The sequence below is a fragment of the Chiloscyllium punctatum genome, chromosome 4, assembly GCF_047496795.1.
Source record: "Chiloscyllium punctatum isolate Juve2018m chromosome 4, sChiPun1.3, whole genome shotgun sequence".
In the NCBI taxonomy this organism is placed as follows: Eukaryota; Metazoa; Chordata; class Chondrichthyes; order Orectolobiformes; family Hemiscylliidae; genus Chiloscyllium; species Chiloscyllium punctatum.
In genome coordinates, this window is record NC_092742.1 from 11,374,258 (window position 1) to 11,388,515 (window position 14,258).

Consider the following 14,258-nt stretch of genomic DNA (forward strand, 5'->3'; position numbering starts at 1 on the left):
CAGTAAGAATGTATTGGCCCTGGAGCGGGTCCAGGGGAGTTCACGAAAATGATCCCAGGAATGAAAGCTTAACATATGAGGAATGTTTCAGTTCTCTGGGATTCAACGGAGTTTAGAAGAATGAGGGGGGAATCTGATTGAAACATACAGAATACTGATGTACCTAGTAGAATACTAGGTAGAACGGAATTGGGAAGACATTTCCATTTGCAAGAGAGACGAGGACCCGAGGGCACAGCCTTAGAGCAAAAGGAAGACATTTTAGAATGGAGGTAAGGAGAAATGTTTTTCGCCAGAGAGAGGTGAACCTGTGGAATTCACTGCCACAGAAGACCAGGGGCCAGGTCATAGAGTATATTTAAAACAGAGATAGATAACTTCTTGATTGCTAAGGGATCAAAGGTTATGGGGAGAAAATAGGGTTTGAAAAACCTATCAGTCATGACTGAATGGCGGAGCAGACTTGATTGGCCAAATGACCTAATCTTATGGTCTTATTGTCTTCACTGCTTAGTCATTTGAGTATAGATGTTAGAAGTCATATTGAGGTTGTACAAGACATTGGAGAGGTCTCTTCTGGAATACTGTATCCAGTCTGGTAGCCCAGTTACGGGAAGTTTATTATCAAACTGGAGAGGGTTCAGAAAAGATTTACCAGGATGTTGCTGGGTATGAAATGTTCAAGTTATAAAGATAGGCTGGGACTTTTTTCCACTAGAGCACAGGAGGTTGAGAGACGATCTGATAGAAGTTTATAAAATAATGAGAGATATAGATAGAGTTAATGGTAGTTGTCTTTTCTCTCGGATGGGAGATTTCAAGACTTGGGACACATTTTAAAAGATGAGAGGAGAAAGATTTAGAAATAAGAGGCCTTTTTATACAGAAGCTGGTTTGTATGTAGAATGAACTTCCTGAGAAAGTAGTTGAAGCGAGTACAATTACAACAATTAAGACATTTGGATAGATACATGAACAGGAAAGGTTTGGAGAGATTTGGGCCTGGAGAAAGCAGGTAGGATTAGTGTAGTTTGGGATTATATTCAGCGTGGACTAGTTGGACTGAAAGAGTCATACAGCATGGAAACAGACCTATGACTGCTGACAATCATGACAAGATGCATAGATAAGGTGCCACATGGGAGGCTGCTGAGCTAGGTGAGGGCCCATGGTGTTCGAGGTGAGCTCCTGGTATGGATTGAGGATTGGCTGTCTGACAGAAGGCAGAGAGTTGGGATAAAAGGTTCTTTTTCAGAATGGCAGCCGGTGACAAGCGGTGTCCCGCAGGGGCCGCAGCTGTTCACATTATATATTAATGATCTGGATGAAGGGACTGGGGGCATTCTAGCGAAGTTTGCCGATGATACGAAGTTGGGTGGACAGGCAGGAAGTGGGGAGGCTGCAGAAGGATCTAGACAGAGTGATCCAGGAAATGGCTGATGGAATTCAATGTGAGCAAATGCGAGGTCTTGCACTTTGAAAAAAAGAATAACAAGCATGGACTACTTTCTAAACGGTGAGAAAATTCATAAAGCCAAAGTACAAAAGGGATCTGGGAGTGCTAGTCGAGGATTCTCTAAAGGTAAACATGCAGGTTGAGTCCATGATTAAGAAAGCGAATGCAATGTTGTCATTTATCTCAAGAGGATTGGAATATAAAAGCACCGTTGTGCTACTGAGACTTTATAAAGCTCTGGTTAGGCCCCATTTGGAGTACTGTGTCCAGTTTTGATCCCCACACCTCAGGAGGGACATACTGGTACTGGAGCGTGTCCAGCAGGGATTCACATGGATGATCCCTGGAATGGTGGGTCTCACATACGAGGAACAGCTGAGGAGCCTGGGATTGTATTCATTGGAGTTTAGAAGATTAAGGGGAGATCTAATTGAAACTTACAAGATAATACATGGCTTGGAAAGGGTGGACGTTAGGTAATTGTTTCCGTTAGGCGAGGAGACTAGGACCCATGGACACAGCCTTAGAATTAGAGGGGGTAAATTCAGAATAGAAATGCAGAGACATTTCTTCAGCCAGAGAGTGGTGGGCCTGTGGAATTCATTGCCGTAGAGTGCAGAGGCCGCCAGGACGCTAAATGTCTTCAAGGCCGAGATTGATAAATTCTTAATGTCACAAGGAATTAAGGGCTACAGGGAGAATGCGGGTAAGTGGAGTTGAAATGCCCATCAGCCATGATTGAATGGTGGAGTGGACTCGATGGGCCGAATGGCCTTACTTCCACTCCTATGTCTTATGGTCTTATTAAATAGCAAGGCAAGTATTGTGAGCTTTTAAAGGTGCAGCTGAGAGGGCAAAGCAACAAAAGGCAAAGGCAAAACAGGGATGCAGCTGGCTAGCTCTCTTGGCGCTCACTCATTTCATGCCTACTTTGATGCGAGGCAATGAACAGCTCCAATAAGAGACAATCTAACCATTGCCTTTTAACATGCAATGAGGTTACCATTACTGAATCCCCCACTAACAGCATTCTTGGGATTATCATTGACTAGAAACCAAGCCAGACTTGCCACGTAAACATCATGGCCATAAGAGCAGATCAGAGGCTAGGAATGCTGCAGTGAATATCTCATCTCCTGACTCCCCAAAGCCTGTCCACCATCTAAAGTGCACTTGCCAGGAGTGTGATGGAATACTCTCCACTTGCCTGGATAACTGCAACTTCAACAACTCAAGAAGATCTATACAAATCAGCCCAATTGATTGACACCACACCCACAAACATCCATTTACTCCACCACAGATGTTCAGTAGCAGCAGTTTGCACGATCTAAAAGATACAGCAGAAATTCATCAAAGCTTCTTATACCGCACCTTCCAAATCCATGACCACTTCAATCAAGAAAGACAAAGGCAGCAGATACGTGGGAACACCACCAGCTATACATTCTCCTCTAATCCACTTTCCATCTGGATTTGGAAATATATTGGCCATTTCTTCAGCGCTAATAGATCAAGATCCTGTAATTCCCTCCCTAAAGGCATTGTGCATCTTACCTACAGTAATGGACTGCAGCTCACCACCAGCAAGTACATATAAATGCTGGCCCAGTCAGCGATATCCATATGGGCAATAAAGCAGGGCAGGTGACTGAAGTAAAAGTAGAGAAACACTTTGGTCTAACAATCATAGTTCTATTAGTTTCAAATGGCTATGGAAAAGGATAAGCCTCACTAAGAGTTAAAGGTATTAACTGGAGCAAGGCAAATTTTAATGGTATGAGACAAGAACTTTCAAAAGTTGATTGGAATAGACTGTTCACAGATAAAAGGTCTTCTGACAAGTGGGAGGCTTTCAAGAGTGTGATGACGTGAGTTCAAAGGCATTGTGTTCCTGTTGGAGAGAAGGGTATGGCTGGTAAGATTAAGGACAATATATGAATAAAGATATTGAAGTTCTAGTCAAGAACAAAAGAAAGCCTTATTCTAGTTGTAGATAACTGGATTGAAATGCATCTCCTAATCAATATAAAGAGTGCAGGGGCATTCTTAAGAAAAAAATCAAGAAAGCAAAGATAGCATTGGCAGATAAGGTTAAGGGTAATCCAAAGATGTTCTACAAGTACATTAAGATTAAGAAGGGAACTAGAGAGAGAGTAGGGTCCTTGAAGGTCAAGGAGGTCATCTTTGTGTTCAACCCCAGGAAATGGGAGAGATATTAAATGAATATTTCACATCAGTTTTTACTGTGGAGAAAGTAAGGATGCTAGAGAATTGAAAATAAGAATGAACTTCCTGAGGAAGTGGTGGATGTGGGCACAGTTATAATATTTAAAAGACATTTGGAAAACTTGATGAATAGGAAAGGTCTGGAGGGATACTGGCCAGGAGCAGGCAGGTGGCGTTTAGTTTGGGAACAAAGTCAGCATGAAAGAAAACGAGGAGTGCAGATACTACAAAGTTAGAATCGGAAAGTGTGGCACTGGAAAAACACAGCAAGTCAGGCAGCATCCAAGAAGCACGAGAGTCAACATTTCGGCACAAGCTCTTCATCAGGAATATGGAGAGGGGAGGGAGCTGAGAGATAAATGGGGGTTGGGGCCATGGCAGCCATAGTGAGGTCCTGCAAACAGCAATGTGATAATGACCTAATATTATATTTTTGGAATTATAGTTGAAAAACAAGTATGAGCCAGGATTCCCATGGTTTCTTCAAATAGTGCCATCATATCATTTTGTATCCATCCAAGGACGTGGGCAGATAGAAGCCTCGACTAACATAAGAATATAGGGTAGAATATTGGGTCCATTGAACCTACCTCACCTTTCAATATGGTTCTGGGTCCTCTTTTGTTCATCATTTAGATAAATGGCTTGGATGAGAAAATAGAAGACATGGTAGTAAGTTTGCAGACCAAAACTGGTGGCATAATAGACAGTGAAGAAGGGTTTTCTAAGATTACAAAGGGATCATAATTAAATGGGTCAATGGGCTGAAAAGTGGAGTTCAATCTGGACAAATGTGAAGTATTGCATTTTGGAACAACAAACAAGGGTAGGGCTTTTACAATTAATGGTAGGGCCTTGAGTAGAGTTGTAGAAGAGAGACCTAGGGTACAGGTACATAATTCTTTGAAGATTGTGTCACATATGGACAGGTGAGGGGTAATCATTCATATCCTATATAAGTTTCCTCCTACAGTCCAAAGATGTGTGGGTTAGTCATGGGTAATGCAGGATTACAGGGATAGTGAGGGTCTGGGTATGATGTGTGAGGGTTGGTGTGGACTCGAATGGCCTCCTTCTATACAGTAGGGCTTCTATGAATAAAATAAAATAAAATAAAATGAAGTATGACTGGATGCTCCCTATAATAATATGCAAGAAATGACTTAGAAGTACCTTGAGCCCTATAATTTTTTATACCTCTGAGGTTAATGATTACAAGCTGGCCTAAAACCACAAGAATGAATCAGAACAAAAAGCTTTTGTCTTAGAAGGCACTGTACCATTTTTATTTGGTTACTTCAAGACACTATTATTTTATATTTAAGATATCTAGACTAAGCAAACCAGGCCAATGCAAGGCATCACCAAAGTTGAAAATATTCAAAGAGAAGGTGGGACAAGCTAGAGATAGCGGTTTTGTGATGTTGAGTATGAGCATTGCTGTCAGAGGTGAGAAGGACCAAGAAAAATACTGATAAGAGGGACGATCTGCTGATGTCTGTTTCCGAAGTGAACAGCACATATCAGGGAAACTCTTCGGCAAATTCCCCATGATTTTCCAATCAACTAAAATTAACAAGCTTTTTGGACAGAGCAGCTAGTCCATTGTCTTCATATGTGAAAGTGACCTAGCAACTCATCAGCGTATTTTCCTGGACACCAGAGACCTTTTCTGTTGCTTCTTATCAATTACTGAACAACCAGCTCATGAGAACCAAATCTGCATGAAGAAGAACATTTTTGTGCAATGAGCTATCTTTGTCTGGAATTAACTGCTTAACAGAATAATGGATGCAGATTTAATCATAATTTTCAAAAGGAAATCTAATAAATACTTGAAGGGAAGAAACTGAGAGGCATGGCAAATAGCAGAGCAGTGGAATTAATTGGAAAGCTCTACCAAAAACAGGCAGAAGCATGATTTGCCACACCCCCATCCTTTGCTGTATTATTCCAAGGTGCAGCAAACTGGGTGGTGTGAGAATGAGAGGTCAGGCTACTTGAAAATTTCAATGTCTTAGGCAGTCTGTGGAACCTGCATACAATGGATTAAAATAGCTTTGCGCTTGTAACAGGAGTGTAAACTACATATTATGTTAGGGAATATGAAGCAAATGTATCTTCACAAATAAGGAGCATAATGGAAAGAGCAAATGATTCAGCCTGTCAGTCAATTGTACTAATGGCAAAAACATAACTGAAACATTTTAAGAAAGCAATACAAGTACAGTAACATGACAACTGGAAGAGATTGAGTAGACATGAGTTTTGTTTTAAATTAATTGTGTTTAGTTTTGTGAAGGTGGAGGACGTTAACTGGGGGTTCACCTGTGCCCCTAAAATTAATAGTATTGTTGGCTTTAGTGGTGTATGCTTATGATATGTAACTGTAAATGCTTATATAAGTGTGAAAGGAGTGGTTCTAATCCTATATGTCTTTCTGCAATATAACGTATTTTGCTGATTCTACATTAGTATTTTGTTGACAACTGTATATATCACTGATATTCTATGATTTATGGGAAGCATATATGGAATGTAGTGATCAGAGATAAAACTGATATTAGGGACGTGAGTGAATCACTGCATTACAACCTCAAATAGAAATGACAGCTAATGAAAGGCAGCTCGCATATATAATCAAAAATTCACAATGTAAGGATCACTGTCTATCACTTTCGTGTTACAGAATGTGGTAAGCAAAACTAAGCTTTTTTAACATCTATTTCCCTTTTGTTTCACTACCTGTCAGCCTATCTTCAGCTGTCTCTACATCCCTTAATTTTCTGCAACTTGAAAAAACTGCAAACCTGAGACTTAATGTAATTTTTTAAAATTATCATTTATTTGAGATGCAATGGATCGTGTCCCTGTCTCTGAGACAAACCGCCTACTTGCGGAACGTTTCAGAGAACACCTCTGGGACACCCAGACCAACCAACCCAACCACCCCGTAGCCCAACACTTCAACTCCCCCTCCCACTCCACCAAGGACATGCAGGTCCTTGGACTCCTCCATCGCCAGACCGTGGCAACATGATGGTTTGAGGAAGAGCGCCTCATCTTCTGCCTGTGAACCCTCCAACCACAAGGGATGAACTCAGATTTCTCCAGTTTCCTCATTTCCCCTCCCCCCACCTTGTCTCAGTCAAATCCCTCAAACTCAGCACCGTCTTCTTAACCTGCAATCTTCTTCCTGACCTCTCCGCCCCCACCCCACTCCGGCCTATCACCCTCACCTTGACCTCCCTCCACCTATCGCATTCCCAATGCCCCTCCCCCAAGTCCCTCCTCCCTGCCTTTTATCTTAGCCTGCTGGACACACTTTCCTCATTCCTGAAGAAGGGCTGATGCCAGAAACGTCGATTCTCCTGTTCCTTGGATACTGCCTGACCTGCTGTGCTTTTCCAGCAACACATTTTCAGCTCTGATCTCCAGCATCTGCAGTCCTCACTTTCTCCTCTGAGCCAGAAGCTCCAGTTAAGTCCCACTCCAGCACTTGACGGTCAAGGAATGTGTTCATGAAATAGCCAAGGAGGTTAAGTATCATTCCGAGAGATCTTCTAAGATAAGCCAACGATTGATAGGAGTGGGAGGGGTTCCTGGTCAGTCACTACATCCACTTTCCATTGCTCCAGATTACAACATACATGTAGAAAGTGTATGCTGTTACAGTAATTTAGACTCTTTGTAGTTGGATCTGTTGGCTGGTCAGGTGGATTAGATTGGTGCCAACAAGATGGGGTTTGATCACCATTCCAGCAGGGATGGGTTTAATTCATATTTCCTTGCCCTACACATATTGGAGATTGTGGTGCTGTGGGTCAGCCCTTGAGCATGAACTGAAGAAGGAGGTCATTTGTTTCATTACATTATTTGGAGATGAGGGCATCAAATATATGTCTTTGATAACTCTGATTAGGGATGTATAACTAAGATTTGTTTGAATGCTCTTTCTACACCAAAATGAAAAGGATACTTGGTTACCTAGTGTCATAAATTAGCAGGGGAACAGAAAGTGCCCATCTTTAATAGGGATTTAATGATTATAAAACAAAGCTGCAAAAAGTAAATTTATTAAATCACATAATATCATTGCCCAAGTAAATTCCAGCATGCTAATCTTTGTGGTGTCAAGTGAAACCTCAAGTGTACTGGTGAATGCTCATGGAAGATGGGCAGGCAGCAGTGATACTTCCTCCCCATCTTGCCTCCCCACTGTGGGCCTACAACCTGCAATCTGTTGGATCATTTCTAATTGACTTTCTTATGGCAGTGTCTTTAAAAAAGCCCTATTAGCAATGAAGCAGGCTGCTGTCTGTAGGCCTTTCCAGATCATAAACAGTGATAAACTCTGAAAATGTCAGACCACGTTATGGCTCTTTTCTCCTTAAAACTTAGTCAATTTTGTTTTTCTTCCACTTCTGAACTTTAAACACAGAAAATGTGATGGTTTTGACTGTAATCCAGTGTAGAGGTCACAGAGAGGCAAGTTTAAAGGGAAATGCTGTCAGCAAGTCGTTTTGATTAAATTCTGCAACTTCTTTTCTACTTTCACCTGTGAGAGCACCATTTTTAAAGTCATTCACGGCATGTGGTCTTCACCATCTAGGCCAACCTTTATTGCCCATCCCTAATTGCCCTTGCAAAGATGGTAGTGAGTTCCCTTCTTAAACAACCACAGTCCATTTGATGTAGATATACCCACAATGCTGTTATGGATGGAGGTGCAGGAGTTTGACCCACAAACGCTAAAGGAACAAAGAGATATTTCCAAGAAAGGATGAATAGTGGATTGGAGTGGAACTTGCAGGTGGTGGTGTTTCCATTATGTGTTGCTCGTTTCTTCTACAAATTTGTCTTGAGTTTGGAAGGTGCTATCGGAGGAGTCTTGGTGAATCTTTTGGGGCCCTTTCAGGGTTGACAGGACTACGTTTGTCATTGCTGTTTCTGTTGCCTAGCTCAATGCTTGGTAGTTCATCTAGTTTTTTATGATATTTTCTAGTGGTTTTGATACAACCTTGTAGCTTGTGACATTCCTGACAGCAGTTATTGTTTTGGATCTAGAGTCATATCTAGGTCAGACCAGATAAGGATCATAGATTATCTTCCTAAAGGGTATTAGAGCACAAGATTTTGTTTTCAAAAATGGTTTCATGCTTATAATTAGGTCTTTAGTTCCAGATTTGTTTTGTTTTAAAAATTAAGATTTACCATCTGTTGTAATGGGATTCAAACCAATTCCCCAGGACATTAGCTGGTCTCTGGATTACTAGTCCAGTTACAATGTCCATACATCATAAACAGACTGTTACACCAAGATAATGATCCATCACCACCTTCTTGGACAGAAAAAAAATGCCCATCTCCTAAGAATTAATAAAAAATGGGAATAAACAATAAAATATACATAACTGAAAGTTTTGCATTCCTGTTTACCACAACTGGTTACATTACTGTTTGGTTACTGGAAGTCATAGATTTATAGAATTGAATGAATTATTGCATTTTACAGTGAATAATACAGTAAAATACAGTGAAAATCTTTGAATGTCACCACAAATCGACACCATTTTAAACAATTTAAAGGATAAAAGGAGAAAAATAGATATAACTTTCTATCTTTGATTCGCCATCTTGTCATAAGTCCTGAGCTGGCTCATCGATGACACCTGCACTTCCTCCACTGCCTGCGCTGGACTCATCAATGTAAGAGAGTTACCACCCTTTAGACGCCATCTCTTCACTGCTGGGCCCACCTTCCGCTGTCAGGTCCCATGTTGAACCCACACTTGCCCTGAAACCAAATATCCTCGGCTCCAGGCCTACCACAACCAGGAGCTGCTGCTGCCGCCTTGTCGATTACCAGGAACCCCTGCTCCGGGCTTGCCATGAACGCAACCAGGAGTCCCTACTGTCACCTTAAATGATCCTAGGTGTCTCTGTTCCAGATATACCATACTGCTACCACCATCTCAAGTCTCTGGCTCCTCTGCCAAGCCAGACCACTACCTTGCCAGGAGTTCCAAGCTGACCCCCTTCCTCTGAGATGCCATCTTGGCAGAGCTGCCTTCTTGAAAGGTCTGCTGCGCCACTGTCTCCAATTGCTGGAGGTGCTTTGCTGCTGCTGTTGCCATCCCCAAATGCCGGGAGGACATCCTTGCTGCTGCTGCCACCACCTCCAATCATTGGGAAGAACTGTATCCACTACTGCTTCTGCCTCTGACCACTGGAAGGATGCTACCACTCTGCACATGTCCCACTCTTGCTGCCCAATGCTGTTGATTAACCCACTGCAAAAGGCTTTAAAGAAAAGAAAAATGACCAGAAAAATAAAAGAAGAAAAAATAAAAAGAGCATTCAAGGTGGATGAGCCCCAGGCTTATGCGTCTGCACGCAACCCTTCTACTTTGTCGGCATTTCCTGACATCCACCTTCTCCAGGCAAGAGTCATATAGCACAGAGACAGACCCTTTGGTCCAACTAGCCCATGCCAACCAAATTTCCCAAACTAAACTAGTTCAATTTGTCTGCATTTGGTCCATAGCCTTTGGTGATGATGTTGTAGCTTTACGAGGTTATTTTGTTTTGCGGTTTTTGAAGAGAGTTTTTAAGACAGAGATACTAAACTGTCTAGTTGGAAAGTCAGTAAACAGCTTGTTAAGGACTTGTTTTTTTTAAGTTGGAGCAATACAAGCACCCTGAAATGATATGCTCATGCTCCACAGAACTAGGAATTTTAGATTTAGCTTTCAGCAGTTGCTGTTGGAGTCTTGGGGTCTTCTCATTTACAGCCAAAAGCTGGAGGTTCTCTGCCTGTTACAGGAGTCACACATGAGACAACATGTTTTCTGAATTTCCCTTTGCCAAGGGTGTGTACATAGGATGTTACTATATTGAAATTGTTAATTTTGTAAAGTTACTGCATCTATTATTCTGTTAAGTTTTGCAATAAATTTATTCCAAGTTCTCTTTGTTTTGTTGTATTTTAACTATAATGTTTGAATAAATTGTGTTTGCTTAATGTCAAATAATCTGACCAATCAAATTCCAACTGGAACACAGCACCTCACATTTAATCTTTAAAATAAGAAAAAGTTAGGGTCTAGGCTACATTCTTAATATATTTTGAGGGGGTCTGGTCTGGTCCATAACACATTCTAAACATCTCCTATTCATGTACTTGACAAAATACCTTTTAACTGTTGCAACTAACACTTCCTCTGGCAGTTTGTTTCATATACAAACCAACTTCTGTGTGAAAAAGTTGCCTTTTACGTCCTTTTCAAATCCTTTGGTTTGAATATTTGTCATGACAACTTAAATAAAGGTTGGCATATTTTGGATTATTCATTCATTCATTCTTAACATTTTGCCTTGAAAATATAGTCTTTTTTAATGAAAAAGTATTGATCTTACACGTCACACTTTACATGGTTCCAAGAGTACAACACAAAAGGGTTTTGTCTTAAAAAATGCATTTTTACAGTGGGTGAAATATCCTGACTTGTCCAGCTTAAGAGTGAGAATTACTAGAAATATGGTGCAAACATCAAAAGTTATAGCAGATGGGTTTTGGGAATTCCTCTTCAATAGAAATTCATCTGCATAAAAACATAGGAAAGTATGTATGTGCACATTAGTGTGTGCATATAACAGTGTGTTTTTGTGACTGTGTATATGTACATGTTAGCAGAAATAAGCAGTCTTTAGAAATGCACCATAATTGGGAAAACACTTATAAATTTTCCACTCTTCTGCAAAATTGTTTTCTTGTTTGATCAGCCAACTGTTTGACCCATACCAAAAACCACTACCACATTTCCAAGTCTCTTATCTAGACTATTGAGAACCCTCCAAACATATGGTTTGTGTCTGTTCAATATGGCAGGTGGAGGGCAGTTTAGTTGGCTGAACAGCTGGTTTTGTGATGCACAGTAACACCAACAACATGGGTTCAATCCCTCTGCCCCACCTTCTCAACTGCACCCCTCACCTGAAGCAGTGTGATCCTCATATTAAACTACTACCAATCATCTCTCGCTAATGACAGAACAGCCCTATAGTCCTCTGGTGACTTTATCTTACCTTCAATATGTATTGCACATTCTCCCTCCACATCCAAAGTAACCAAGTCTAGATGCAGGGCTTGTTTAGAGACTCACATGTATGTAAGGAGTGGACCTGGGGTTTAACCATTAAAATTTAGATAGCATACTTAAGTAGATGACTGTGGATTGCTGCTTTCTATTCTGACCATCTAGCCATTGAGTTCTTTAGCCTTCAGTGTTATCTGGAGCAAAAAGAAAGAAAAAAGACAAACCTGTAGTCCTGTAGTGTCTTTCAAGATCTCAGGACATCACATAACCAACTAAGTACTTTGCAAACTCTTGTAATGGTGAAACGTAGCTATCAATTTGGTAAACAGCAATGAGCAATAACCTGTTTTAAAGTGGTGTTAGTTGAGATTTGTCAAGATACTAAAGAATATACTTGTGGTCGACAGGATAATATAAAGGGGTCATTTTCATTTTCCAGAGTGGGCAGAGATAGCCTTGGTTTAACATTTAATCTTAAAGAAAGCACCACAAATAATACAGAATCTTCTCATTAATAAACTGGAGAATCAACTTGCTCAGCAACAGTGTGCACCATCTACAAGATACATTGCAGAAATTCAACAAGGCGCTTTAGATAGCTCCTTCCAAACCGACAGTCACTTTCATCTGGAAGGACAACAGCAGCAGATACATGTAAACATCATCACCTTCAAGTTCCCATTTAAGTCATACTTACTTGGAATTAAATTGCTGTTTCTTCACTGTCACTGGATCAAAATTTGGTTCTCTCTCCCTAGTTGCATTGCGGGTTCACCTACAATACACAGACAGCAGAGTTTCAAGAAGGCAGCTCACTATCACCTTCTCAAGGGCAAACTAGGAATGGGCAATAAATATTCACCCAGCCAGAGTTGCCCATATCTCAAATGAATTTTAAAAATCCTAGATTTTAAGCTCCATTCTCATGAATGGGACATTAAACTGACAATCATCTAACTCAAAGATGAAAGTGCACTGAAACATGTCTGACAGCTTCTCTCCAGTAACTCTTTCACAATCCCACCTTCCATTTGTTATCCTGGTAATTTATCAACACTGTTCTTGAGCTTAGCAAACTTACTTGGTTTGGCTGTCAGATTATTGAGTCATATTTACAAACATATCTCTGTAACACATTTAACCATCTGATGTGACTGTTGACAGGGAGGAAGTGTTTAAGGTTTTCAGTGATTTTTCATTCATAACAGACAAAACTCAATCTCACAATAAATCAAATACTTATTAGACTATGGAGTTGGTAACAGAAGCATGAATCTGCAAAACAATAACATACACAATTTTGAATTGCATTACAGAGTCTTGATTAGTGCCTCAACCAATAGGATATATTTCTGACAATGCATTAGAAAGTCAGATTAGACTTTTGTGCTCAAGATTTTGGAATAGAAATTGAAACCAATAATTAATCTTAGACCAAGCAGATAACCTCTAATTGGCCAGGGCTTAGCATTTGGAATGCAGCAAGGAACGGAACATAATTTCTTAATGAAAAAGATAATGTATATCCAAGTTCTTCTGCTTAGATAGCACAGGGTCCTATTGCAAGTCTTTGTAGCCTCTGACATACAAATAAAATACATTGTAAGTCGGACTAACAATCTTAAATTAGTTTCCAGTGTAAATGAAAGCACAATCTATTATTTAGTAAATGGTGTCCAAAATGAGAATCACATCTAGTGCTCAACAGTATATGTGTTTTCAATAGAAGACGATAGCACTTACACTCCTGTCCAGCATGACATGTGCGGAGAAAGACATGGAAGATATAGAATGTGGGGAAATAGATGGTAACATCTTGAAAAATGTCAATATTACAGCAGAGGAGATGTTGTATGTCTTAAAACATAAAAGTGAATAAATCCCCAGGACTTGATCAGGTGTACCCTGGAACTCTGTGGGAAGCTAGGGAAGTGATTGATAGGTCCCTTGTCGAGATATTTATATCAGTAACAGTCAAAGGTGAGGTGCCAGAAGACTGGAGGTCGGATAGCGTGGTGCCACTATTTAAGAAGTGTGGTAAGGAAAAGCCAAGAAACTAGACCAGTGAGCCTGACATCAGCAGTGGGCAATTTGCAGGAGGGAATCCTGAGTGACAGGATTTAAATACATTTGGAAAGGCAAGGACTGATTAGGGATAGTCAACACAGCTTTGCACGTGTCTCACAAACTTGACTGAGTTTTTTGAAGTGGTAACAAAGAGGATTGTTGAGGGCAGAGCAGTGGATGTGATAATATATGGATTTTGTAACACATTCAATAAGATTCCTCATAGTAGAATGGTTAGCAAGGTTAGATCTCATGGAATACAGGGCAAATTAGCCATTTGGATATAAAACTGGCTTGAAGGTAAAAGACAGAGTCTGGCTTTTCAGACTGGAGGACTGTGACCAGTGGTGTACCACAAGGATTGGTGCTGGGTCCACTGCTTTTCGTCATTCATATAAATGATTTAG

At 40.6% G+C, this 14,258-nt stretch overlaps 1 protein-coding gene across 10 annotated transcripts in view; it reads right to left on the reverse strand.

Moving 5' to 3' along the window:
• Positions 1 to 14,258, reverse strand: part of dglucy (D-glutamate cyclase) — a 138,744-nt gene that overhangs the window by 120,843 nt on the left and 3,643 nt on the right. For 7 of the 10 annotated variants that reach the window (XM_072568070.1, XM_072568065.1, XM_072568066.1 and 4 more), the window contains exons 2-3: positions 12,482 to 12,559; positions 11,774 to 11,978 (exon numbers count right to left, since the gene is read on the reverse strand). In XM_072568070.1, coding sequence (XP_072424171.1) covers positions 11,774 to 11,806 — 33 coding nt within the window. In that variant the 5' untranslated portion in view covers positions 11,807 to 11,978; positions 12,482 to 12,559. The remainder of the gene's footprint in view (positions 1 to 11,773; positions 11,979 to 12,481; positions 12,560 to 14,258) is intronic. The other 3 variants (XM_072568062.1, XM_072568064.1, XM_072568063.1) reach the window with 2 other exon arrangements.